At 35.9% G+C, this 12,707-nt stretch overlaps 1 protein-coding gene across 2 annotated transcripts in view; it reads right to left on the bottom strand.

The window, feature by feature from the left end:
- Window positions 1–2,592: 2,592 nt before the first annotated feature.
- The window catches only part of gramd4a (GRAM domain containing 4a), a 136,164-nt gene continuing 126,049 nt past the window's right edge, over window positions 2,593–12,707 (bottom strand). For both annotated transcript variants that reach the window (XM_060843182.1, XM_060843183.1), the window contains 3 exons: window positions 9,848–9,932; window positions 6,983–7,051; window positions 2,593–4,874 (listed from right to left, as the gene is read on the bottom strand). In XM_060843182.1, coding sequence (XP_060699165.1) covers window positions 4,773–4,874; window positions 6,983–7,051; window positions 9,848–9,932 — 256 coding nt within the window. In that variant the 3' untranslated portion in view covers window positions 2,593–4,772. The remainder of the gene's footprint in view (window positions 4,875–6,982; window positions 7,052–9,847; window positions 9,933–12,707) is intronic.

Genomic DNA, 12,707 nt, shown 5'->3' on the forward strand with positions numbered 1-12,707 from the left:
ACGTGACTGTACTGAATTGACATGTTATTTCAAAGCTGTAATGGCAGGACAAGCCTAAGTGAATCTGGATAATGAAGGAATTAGAGAACTGAAGGAAAATCTGCAGGGCTCAATAATCTACAATTCAGAGGACTTAAGGAAGTAGCCCAGAAATAGTGGATACATTGGTCATCATCTTTTAAGATTCTAAAGACTTTGGAACAGCTTCTATGAATTGGAGGATAACTAATTTAAATTTAAAAAAGGAAGTAAAGGGAGAATGGAATTATCAACCAAGTATATTGGTATTGATATTATATTGGTATAAGGCAAAATACTAGAGGCCAATATAAAAGGTTTAATAGCAGACCATTTAGAAAACAGTGACTGATTGAATAGTGAGCAAGGCTTCATGAAAGGGAAATCATGCTTGACAAAACTATCAGAATGTTTCAAAAATGTAATGAGTTGACAAGGGTTGAACCAGTGAATGTGGTTTATTTGGACTGTCAACAGGTTTTTGATAAGGTCCCACTACATTTTAGTACGTAAAATTAAAAAGTATCGGATTGGGGCAGTGCACTGGAGAACTGGTTGACACACAGGAAACAAAGAGCAGGAATAAATGTGTAATTTTCCAAGTGGCAGGCAGTGACCCATGGGGTACTACAGGAATCAGTATTTGGATCCCAGCTATTCATAATTTAGATGCTAGTAATTTAGATGAAGGAACTAAATGTAATATTTTCAAGTTTGCAAATTACACAAATCTGAGCAGGAGGCTGAACTGTGAAGTAGTTGCAGAGATACTTCAGTATGATTTGGACAAGTTGAGTGAGTAGCCAAACACAGATAAAGTGTAATGCAGATAAATGGGAGGTCATCCATTTTGTCACAAAAGTAGGAAGGCAGATTATCTGAATGGGATAGATTGGGAAAGTGTGAGTTTCGATGAGACGTGGTTGCCTTGTACATCAATTGCTGAAGTTAAGCGTGCAGGGGAAACAGGCGGTGAAGAAGGTAAATAGTATGCTGGCCTTCATAGCAAGAGGATTCTGGTATATGAGCAGGAATGTCTTTCTGCAATTGTACTGAGACTTGGTGAACCCACACCTGGAGTATGCCATTGGTTTCCACGTTTAACAACATTGTCATAGTATTTAAGAAGTGCATTTCCTGCACTTACCATTTCTAGATCTGATCCTACTCCGTCTTCTTCACAATTCCAAATACCTGATATCAGGAAGCAGCATTGTGGTCCTACTGTCCATGGTTCTCAGCCTCTGAATGAGTCAGTGATGAGATGCAGATATAGAACACAAGATGTGGAATAACCATAGAACTGCAGACCATAGTTATGACTTTCTCAGGTTTAAATTTAATTATTCTTACAAGGTAGATAATATTCTCGAGCTGATGTTGGTACTTCGAACTAGTTGAACATGTTTAGTACACATTCCAACTTTTTTCTATGCCATATCTGGACATATTTAGTATCAACTATGACTGACTTATGTCTTCCAAATTCATTGTTATTTCAATATCCTTGATGGAGCAGACTGTGTTATTTCTCAAGTCAAAATATTCAATTTTAAAGACACGACTCAGAACTAACAACTGCAAAATATTATCAGAGTAGATATCCAAAACGCAAAAGTAATCACCAAGAGGATAGAGGGAAACAGACCATGTGCAGGCAGATGGGATTAATTTAGAATGGCATGGTTGATGCAGACATGATGGGCTGAAGGGCCTGTCCGTTCTGTATTGTTCTATGTTGCGAAAAAAAGTACAATATGCAAACAGGCCTGGTGACATCAGTTACTAACAACAGACATCCTTAAGCCAGAATGTATCGAAGCATTGTATGACTTCTACGCAGATACAGAGTTTAATGGGGGCATTCTAGTGCTGTGCATGGGATAAGCAGAACTTCAATTTAATCAACTAATTCAGCTGCAGATTTTGTTTTTGTTAAAGCCTTTTCAAAGCTATTTAGCAACAAGGCACTGTATCCAAAGGAACTGAGCAAACTTTGAAACAGTTAAACAATCAGTCACAGATTAACTGATTTTGCTTCCAGGATTGCAGTTGCATTGCCACAACTGTTCTTTCTGTCCCTCTTACTATTCTACCCTGGGTAACGACTCGTGTCAGTTCATAACAGTATCAAGCTGGCACCTAATCCGGTAGTTCAGGATAAATGTAAATAGAAGTAGGGTAAGGAGGAAGGCTTCAGTAAATGCACACACAATGGCTCAAATTTGCTGAAGCAGCACGGTCCTGAAATTATTTCACTATTCATAAGTCACCATCTGTGGGACAACTGCAATCGCAATGTAAATGTTAAAGTTTAATCACAAAACAAATTTAATGAATAAAGACTTTCAATAATACTCAGGCACATACTGTTCATGGCTCTTAAAATGCATCGGCACTCAATTGCTTTCGTAGGTTGGAGCTGAAATGCAGGTGGTAGTGTATATTATAGAACCATAATACAAAAGTTTTTTTTAAACAGAACCATTTATTGCAAATAAAAATCTGTGACTTTTTACAAGACTGTTTTCTTTTTACAATAAACATGATGCGAAGCTTGCAAATTTTATAGGCTTAAGTTACATTTCCTGGATCTATTAATATTTTCTGCTTTCTTTACACCAAGTTTTACATGATACCAAAAAAATTATGCACAACTTTAAATATGTAGACAGTCAATATATTTAATGCTTATCAAGAATGGCAACTGCATTTTTTTATGATTGGGATATTAAGAAAATAAATTGCCTTAGTTTAAAAACTACCTGTAGACTTTTTTTTACAAAGTGTTTACATTATTTTAAACTTAAAATTGTTGCTAATTTGTGTCCTTTGAGGGAACCAAACCAGCAAATGCACTTCTAATACAGAAGCTGAAAAATTAGCCCTCAGTAAACGTACCCACTTAAACAGTAAACTAAAGGTGCAGAGAACTTGGCAAATGTATGCACTTCAAGAAACTATACATCACAAACGTATCATTTGTATTCCAATTTTTGATGTTCCAACAATGTTAAAACAGAAGTTATAACAAATTACACCTTGAATAAATCTAAGAAATTGGTATATATTGTATGAAGTACATTAATAAAAATTATTCAGCATGATCGGGTATCTTCATATACAGTATAAACTTTATTAGCAAGTGGACAAATAAAATGAGTGAGAATATCTTAAGAGTTGGTAATTGGCAGCTGTACAGATTCCTGAAGGTTCTTTGGAAGTTTGTCAGCCACGTCACGCTTTTGCATTCTGACTGGATTTGGAGTACAAGACTGAGAATTTTGAATTGGAGAAGGCAATGGCAAAGAATTGTTGCTGCTAACACTGGTGAAACCACAGGATATATTTAAAATGCCAGAAAAGTATGAGAAATGCAAACATCTGCCATTTTTAATATGTAGAGTTGGAGGTATTTGAAGAAATTTAAAGTTCGCTGCAGTTAGATGCCATCCTGAACATTGACAGCAACAAAAAGCAAAAGAGAAAGGAACTGATTTCTAGAAATTCTCTGAGCCATTGTATTTTTTGAACCATAGTATTGAGATGGAGGACATGGGCTCATGTCTGAGATGTCCCAAAATTGGTTCTCAAGAGAAAAGAGACTGAACAAAGGCAGGTTTTTTCCCCCACATAGGGAGAAAAGGAATGCTGAAGGTGTCACTTAATACCACTTCTGTGGTAAACAAACTAATTGCTGCTCATAAAGCCTTAGAAGTAGATCTGATGCTGGGTGCAACTTAAAACAAAAAGAGGCTGTAAAATGTTACTAGTGTGGTGAATATGGACAAAATCAGACTTCTTCTTACAAAAGAAAACAAGATGAAGTGAGATAAACCCATCAATTTAATTTGTAATGTCTGGAAAATCTTAAAAAGTCTTGCAAAAATGTAGACTTTTTGGAGGGAATTAGCATAAAGAAAAGTAAAATACTTTTGAGCACTTTGAGATATAAATGCAACATTCAAATCAGTGGGAACAACTGTGCAAAGCACTAATTTTTCCAAATATTTATATTGCAAAATCTGGGCAAAGCCTACAGAAGGGGTAAATGTGGATCTTAAAACCAGAGAAAATAATTTGAATAGGTAGTTAACATGCAGTAAAAAAATTTAAAAACTTTTAGTAATTACATTTTATTTTCATGGAACAGTGGATGAAATTATTGAGGTTGTGATATTTGTAGACGTGGCTATATTATACTCTGACCCTTTCATGCTAATGTCTAATGAATCACTTCATGATGTATTAATGTCAGTTGCTTAATATCGATGATGTCCAGTCATCAGCTTTAGGGTGCAATATATTCACTTCACTTAGTTTACCAACTCCTTCTGGCAGGAGAATTACCTCAAACAATACGCTTGCCATCTGAAATGGACACCAAAAAATATACAATCTTGGCAATCAGATTTTGCAAATCTTTGACTTGAAATTTTATTTTACTTTATTCTAAGAACCACTCTTAATTCTTCCATACCCCAAATTAGTCTAACATTTAAAATGTCTGTAAACAAATGCCAAAAGTGCTTACTGTGCAGGGATTACTATGAAAGTAACAGCACTTTTGTGGAAAAATCTGACAAAAATGTAAAAGAACTAAACAGCAAGTTAAAAATATACAGATTATAAACCATCTATTCCAATTAAGTACAAAATCCATCACAAATATTAAACAAGTAATGGAGGTTCTTGCCCAACTGTTCATTTCCATATTATTATACACATGATTTCTGATTATTGTAAGAACTTGGTTAAGTTTCATTACTGGATACACTGGATGTTATTTTGGTATGTTGACAATTTATTGCTTCAAATGCTTCATCCCGGTGTAACATAGCACCGAATACGAGTGGCTAAAAGACACAGAAAAATACTTTCACTGGAATTCAAAGAAAAATCAAACAATCTAAAAGTAAAGTTCTTTCCTTTTAGTGTAACACAATTGCATACACATTATTAGATTTCACAATGAAAAGCAAAAATTCTCAGTATCAGATCAGATATTGCACCATATTTCTCATGTGTAATTGTAGGAGAAATAGAAGATAACTCATATTATTACTCTGTGCAAGTCAGCACTTCAATTTTTAATTTTGCTGTGTTGCCAAGATACTTTGTGGCCTTGCAAAAGTAAACTTTATAAAACCATTCTAAAGAGTATACAATTGGTCCAGAGCATCTGTGGAGGATTTTGAAAAGAATACTGCAATGGGATACAATAACATCTTCAAACCTGAGTGGAATTTTCTTATTTTATTTAAAAGCTGAATGTCTGAAACAGCAAAGATGAGTGGCAGGTTAAATTAGACAAAATATAAAGAACGCAACTGACTAACTGAAAGGTTAAATCAGAAAAGAAAAGAGAGTAGAGGCAGCTATCTAGAAATTTAAAAACTGATAGCAAGAGTTTCCGCAGGCAGTAAAAAAAATAAAGTGAGAGTTGGCCCTTTCGAGAGAGAGAGTGAGAGTGAGAAGTTAACAAGAAAACAGCTGATTAACAAAAATTTGATTTGTTTTCAGTGTGGAGGATAAAAAAATCAGTAATTATTACATCAACAAGATGCATGGAAGACAGGAACTTGCAAATTACATTCACAAGGTAAGCAGTACTGAGTAAACTGATTGAGCTGAGGGCTGACAAGTCCTCAGACCGCGATGGGCTTATTCTTAGAATCTTGAAAGAGATGGCTAATTAGAACTGAAATGGAAAAATTCAAAAGTAATCAGGCAGAGTCAACACAGTTTTGTGAAAGGAAAGTGATGTTCAACCAATTTATTGGAGTGTGACATGATGTAGATAAGCCTGTAGATGTACAGTACTTAGATTTTCAGAAGGCATTTCACAAAGTGCCACATAAAATCTTATTGAACAAACAGGAGTTTATGATGGATAGAATATTACCCTGGATACAAAATTGGCTGGCTAGCTGGCAGAAAAAGAGAGTATGCATAAACGGGTCTTTTTCTGATTGGCAGTATGTAATGAGTGGAATCGCATAGTGGTCTGGGCTGGGGCCTCAACATTTTACAATTTATATGAATGACTTGGTTGAAAAGAACAAAGGCTTAGTAGCTCAAGTGCAGATGACACAAAGATGCATAAGAAAGGATATGGTGAAGAGGACATATGGAAGAAACATACATATTCAAGTAAGTTTAGTGAGGGAGCAAAAATCTGGCAGATGGAGAATAATGCAGGGAAATGGGAAAAGAAATGCTTCCTTTGAAGAATAAAAAAGCAGAATATTATTTCGAGAACAATCGCAAAACTATGAGGCACAGTGTGATCTAGGTGCTCTAGTGCATCAACCACAAGAGGTTAGCATGCAAGTACAGCAAGTAATTAAGAAAGCTAATGGAATATTATCTTTTATTATAAAATGAACTGAAAATCAAAATAAGAACATTATTCTTCAGCTATATAGGGCATTGGTGAGACCATATGAAGCAATTCAAAGAAGGCTTACTAGATTAAAACATGGGATGAATGGGTTGTTTTGAGAATAGTTGAACAGACTATTAGAGTTTACAAGTGGAGGGATAATTTGATTGAAGTATGCAAAATCCTGATCAGTCTTGACAAGTTAGGGATCAAAAGAATGTTTCTTCTTGTCGGGTGTGTCCAGAACTACAAGTCATTATTTATAAGTTCAGGATTGCCCTTTTAGGACAGATGAGAGTTTTTTTCTCTCAGAGGATTGTGCAACTTTGGACTTCTCTGCCTTAAAGTGGTTGAAGCAGGATTACAGAATATTTTTAAGTCGGAAGCAGACAGATTCATATTAGGCAATGGTATCAGAGGTTCTCAACAGTTGGTAAGGAGGTGGAATTTAACGCACAAACAGATCAGGCATGATCTTGCTGAATGACAAAGCAGGTTCAAGAGAACAAATGACTGGCTATTGTATCTAATTTGTATGTTCGTATATAAATCACATCACCAAAGAAAGAAATGGTTTACCTTTTGCGTGTACGGAGTAGTTACTGAAATGCCCATTCCTGATCCTGGCAAAACTGACAAAACTTTGTACTGTTGGAGCAAAAAATGGGCAGACAAAACAGAGAATGAAAAATAATGCATAATGGCAACGGCTAGTATTTTGAGTTGAGATTAACATCTTAAGTTATGGTCCAAATAAATCACAACAAGCTAGTGTGACAATTAAATATTTGCAATATTCAAGTTAATTTTTTTTTTAAATGCCACCTGAAGGAAATTGGGAGTTAACATGGACAGTCAAATGGGGTCTCATCTCCAGTCACACAAGATTTTACAATATTCAAGATGGATTCAAGATTCCTTTATGATCACATTGGTATTGTATTTTTGAACACTTTGGAACTTTTTTTATTGTATCATTACTAAAGTTAAATTGAATGAAGAACTTTAAATGATTATGTTTCCATTAGATTTCAGCAAAAAAGATAGTCGGGAAAATTCAATTTTGAAGAAATGGACTCTGCAAAATAGATTCAAAATGGAACAAAACTATTAGCCCACCATTACAAAGAACAAAAGAAAATTACAGCACAGGAACAGGCCCTTTGGCCCTCCAAGCCTGTGTCAATCCAGATCCTCTATCAAAACCTGTCGCCTATTTTCCAGGATCTGTATCCCTCTGCTTCCTGCCCATTTCATGCATCTGTCTAGATACACCTTAAAAGATGTAAATGTGTCCGCCTCTAACATCTCCCCTGGCAATGTGTTCCAGGTACCCACCATCTTCTGCGTAAAGAACTTTCCACACATATCTCCCTTAAACTTTTTCCCTCTCACCTTAAATGTATGTCTCCTAGTTACTGAGTCCCTCACTGTGGGAAAAAGCTTCTTGCCAATCACTGGGTCTATACCTCTCATGGTTTTGTAGACCTCAGTCAGGACCCCCTCATCCTCCACCTTTCTATTGAAAATAATCCTAATCTATTCAACCTCTCTTCATAGCTAGTGTCCTCCATACTGGACAGCATTCTGGTAAACCTCCTCTGAACCCTCTCCAAAGCATCCACATCCTTCTGGTAATGTAGCAACCAGAACTGTACACAAATGCAGCCGAACCAAAGTCGGCCAGACCAACAACTGCAACACAACCTGCCAGCCCGTTGAAGGAAAACATGCCGCATGCCTTCTTGACACTTCTACTTACCTGCGTTGCCAACCTCAGGGTATAATGGACCTGAACACCAAGATCTCCCTGTACAAAGTTTCCCCAGGACCTTTCCATTTACCGCATGGTTCGCTCTAGAATTGGATCTTCCAAAATGCATCACCTCACATTTGCCCAGATTGAACTCCATCTGCCAATTCTCCACCCAAAGTCCAAGTATCTGCAGCCCTTCCCTCAATCAATTATGTCACTTCCTCAAATAATTCAATTAAATTGGTAAGACATAACCTTCCCTGCACAAAACCATGCTGCCCATCACTGATTACATTTTCTTCCAAATGTAAATAGATCCTATCCCTCAGTATTTTCTCAGCAGCTTCCGCATCACTGACGTCAGGCTCACCAATCTATAATTACCTGGATTATCCTTGCTACCCTTCTTAAACAAGGGGACATGAAAGCACTTTCCTTTTGGAAAATAAGAATATTTTAATCACTGTTGAGATACTTTAAACTTTTGATATCTACATAAAGTAATATGCTTTTATTTTTGAACAACTCCATAGCTCCAAGCTGATATTATAGACTAACAACACAATTTTTGGACTTGCAGCAAAGCTGCTTGACCCCACATAAAGCCTCCCTGCCAGATCACTCAATACTTCATAATGCAAAGCTTTCATCAGAATGTTGATGCAATTAAATTGCACGAAAAGATTTTGGATAGAAAGATCAGCACATTTCAAAGGTAACACAAAATATTAAACGGTGAACTTAAGGACTTAATCAATGTCAATCAAATTAATCAAACTGTTATTTTATTACATTAAAAGTGTATTTCCTGAAAACTTAAGAATTTTTTCAAATACTACTACATTTCAAAGTATTTTACGTCAAATAATCTTTATGAAGCAACTCTGAATTTTTTCACATTAAAGGTATTTAAAGATATTATATAAATCTGAGCTGATAAGTATATACATCCAGTATATATAGTAGTGATAAATAATCCCAATTCAGGAGACTGTACCAATCCATATTGAACCTCGTGACATTATTTAGACAGTACAAGCTTAACAAGAAAAAGATGTACTGATAGAAGACAGGCTGATAAATGTGGAGAAGTATCCAGCTTTTTAATGACCAAATGGAGATATTTCCACTTTTATGCACTGCAACTGACAAAGCGCTACTAAATTAAATCTGAATTTATGGTAGATGTAGTTGATTCATGTCTACTAGGAATTTAATTTCTTTGATCACTTAGAACTCAAGGTAATGGGACTATTAATATATGTATATATTATACATGCAAACTTCAGCATAACCATATACACATATCTATCATCTGCATATCCATATTGGTCTGCTTGTCACTATGAAATCATTCAAAGTTATTAAAAATCTTAGCTATTCCACCACCTATTCCACGTAACTCAAAATGTTCATATCAATGTTCAGGAAGGACAAAAAGATACTAACTGCATTATATAAACTCCAACATAAAATGTCTAGGCACATTACAATGTGAAATACATGCAATTCTTAGCAAGTTGATTACAAAAAACAAAAGCAAGCTAAAACACAACTCAGGTACTTTAAGCAGCAGCTCACCGCCAACTCCTCAAAAGGCGTGCGCAACAAACAACACCTTTTCCATGATGCTCAAATGCCATAACGTAATATAAAAAAATGAAAAAGCTCAGAGGCCAGAAGCTTACCTTTTGAATATCTGTAATTTCTTTTAGTTTTATGATCTTATTTTTCTTAGATGAACCAGATTTGGAGCTTTCAAAACATAAATAACTGGAGAAAGGGAAAGATTAAAAAGGTGTATCAAAAGCAAAACATTGTGGCTACTGGAAATCAGAACTAAGAACTGAATACAATGGAAAACTCAGCAACTGTGAAGACAAATAAACAACATTAATTTTTCAGGTCTGTGACCTTTCATTGGAAATTAAATAAAGTGTTTGACATTTGTCGTTCTACATTTCTAAGAAAACTAATCCGAGTATCATTCAAGGTCTTCAGTTATATCTGATTTGTTTCATATTTAACCAAAAATATAATAAGAAAATGAATGTTTGATGACCAGCCTAAGTGTAAATGGTGAAATTATAAATGGAATCACAAAAGTAAAATTGTAAAGCATTAAAATTTGATTTCACAGAGGTTCAATAGTTTTTCTTCTTTGTCATCTATTATTGGTTCTAAAAAGACAATCAATTGTTAATACATTTCAATTTTTGCTTAACAGAAATCTACATACCGGTTGAGTCTAGATTGGTTTGTGTAAATCTGATTAGGCTACAGCCCACAGCAAAAAGAAACAAATGTTAATCCAAATATTGAGTAACTCTTGTAAACTCTCTTATTGTAGTAACAACTTTTGGAACAGCATGCAATTTTTAGCTCGTTGCATCACTGTTCTTTTCTTATACTCATCAAGCATTCTCTCATTAGTTTTCTTTCCAACTAATGATCGACATGTATTTGAATTCAAAAGATATTGTCTTTCTACGTCCCAACAGTTCTTCTTCAATCTTCATCTCTTAGGTGACATTCCCCTCCCCCACTCCATTGCTGTGTTTTCACTATCTGCTCTGATCAATGCCCAAAGATCTAGGCTTCATTCCCTTGCATATCCACTTCAGTGAACATTGAACTTGACATGATGCTGAGCTCTTATTCTGCCACCTTCATTTTGGCCCATTTCTTGTCCAAATAACTACCTCCCATACATTCAGTAGATCCTTTGAGCCCCACCAGGGATGCTCCCTTTGGCCACTTGCCCTCTCTAGATTTTTTTTTATTGTAGCTGTGATGTCAGAGTTTTCCTAATCTGTTTACATATTCAGCAAAATGGCAGCACAGCAGGTAGGGAGTATTCAGGCTTCTGGGCCCATCCAGTCCTAATCACCAGGCCAACTATATACTTCTTTCTTATCTTTTATATCAAGCTTCGTCTTATCAGATTTTTGCAGCTATGGTGGATAAAGGTAGCTACAAGGGACTGTGGCAGTGGCATGATGGATCTGAACTGTTCCTTGTGGCCATGGCAGTTGCAATTTCAGCTTCAGCGACTTGGTGGGTCCAATCCATTTCTCTGGGCTATGGAGATGATATGGTGGTTTCAGCAGTTGCGAGTTGGTGAGTCCAGCCTGGGAATGCTTGCGGCAAGGGTGCTGCTGCAGTAGCTTCAGCATTGTGGGTCCAGTCCGTTCCTCCTTGATGTGGCTATGTTAGCAATGGCTTCGGCAGCAGCACCCACAGTCATTTCAGAAACCCAGGAGACGTGAAAGGAACAAAAGATGAACTTTGTTTTAAATTTTTTTATATTTTCTGTAATTAAAGTGGCACTTGATCATGGTGACTTTTGTCTAAATACAGCTATTTTCTAAATACAAGTGACAATAAATTACTATTTTATTCTAGCATGGCTCTTCAACCAAAGAGATCGGAGGCATACAGGCTCCCAACCATGAATTACAAAGCAAGATAAAATAAGATGGAAAATCTACAAGTTAATATACTTTTTTTCTTTTGAAATCTGATTAATGATGAAGAAATGCAACTCCAAACTTAAGAAAATACAAGTTTATGGGTCAGAATGGTTGCTTGACAATAATGACTCATAATGGCATTAGGTTCATTCATTCCTGAACGCACCAGCCCTAAATATTTCTGCTATGGTGAGTAACTAGCAAGGCATACTGTATCTTCATTTTGGCGAAGTACTGTTCACAATTTTATAAGTCTTTATCCAGTCCTACTTGAGACTCCTCCTTCATTTCTTTCTCTGTACACTGATAACTGTATTAGCATTGTAGAGAAAGAAATGAGGGAGGGGATCTTAATTAGGACTGGATAAAGACTTATAAAATTATGAACAGTACTTCATCAAAATGAAGATACAGTACACCTTGCTGCATCAGTGTGGCATTTGCTTGTATCCTGGAATGGAAAAAACTTAATTAACTTTGTTCCAATTTCCAACCTTTCTCCATCTTCACAATGCCCAACTCCTGGTATAAGCAGCCTGTGGAGTCACAGGGTTACTAATACTATAACTACTAATATTCAGAGTTTACTGCTCAGACCTTCATTCTTGAAGTTGTTGTCAAGTTTATTTCACAACAATGATAAGTGCTATTAACCTCACTGTTAAGTTCAACACAAAACTTGGGCAAAGACAAACAAAACTCAAATTCCTCCACATGCTAGAAACAAACAACTCAACAAGTATTCACCAGCACAGGTGTCTAATATGGAGAGTTTAGATTGCTGTTAGCTAATATGGTTCGACAAGTTAGTGTTTCAAATAACCCTATTCAAACCTGTCTACTTTATTTGAAGATGCTGTTTGATCTGATGAGCTTCGTCAACATTCTCAGTTTCTGCAAATATAGGACTAACACAACATCATGGACTTCTGTCTGTTCAAAATGAAAAACATTGCTCAGTGCTCTATTGCAGTGCCACCAACAGGTGACAGAACACATCACTTGCTGGTGACTAGGCAAATTACACATCCAGCTAAATGCTTATTAAAAACTTAACACATTCAATGGCAAAAAA

This window comes from Hemiscyllium ocellatum, chromosome 23, assembly GCF_020745735.1.
Source record: "Hemiscyllium ocellatum isolate sHemOce1 chromosome 23, sHemOce1.pat.X.cur, whole genome shotgun sequence".
Classification (NCBI taxonomy): domain Eukaryota; kingdom Metazoa; phylum Chordata; class Chondrichthyes; order Orectolobiformes; family Hemiscylliidae; genus Hemiscyllium; species Hemiscyllium ocellatum.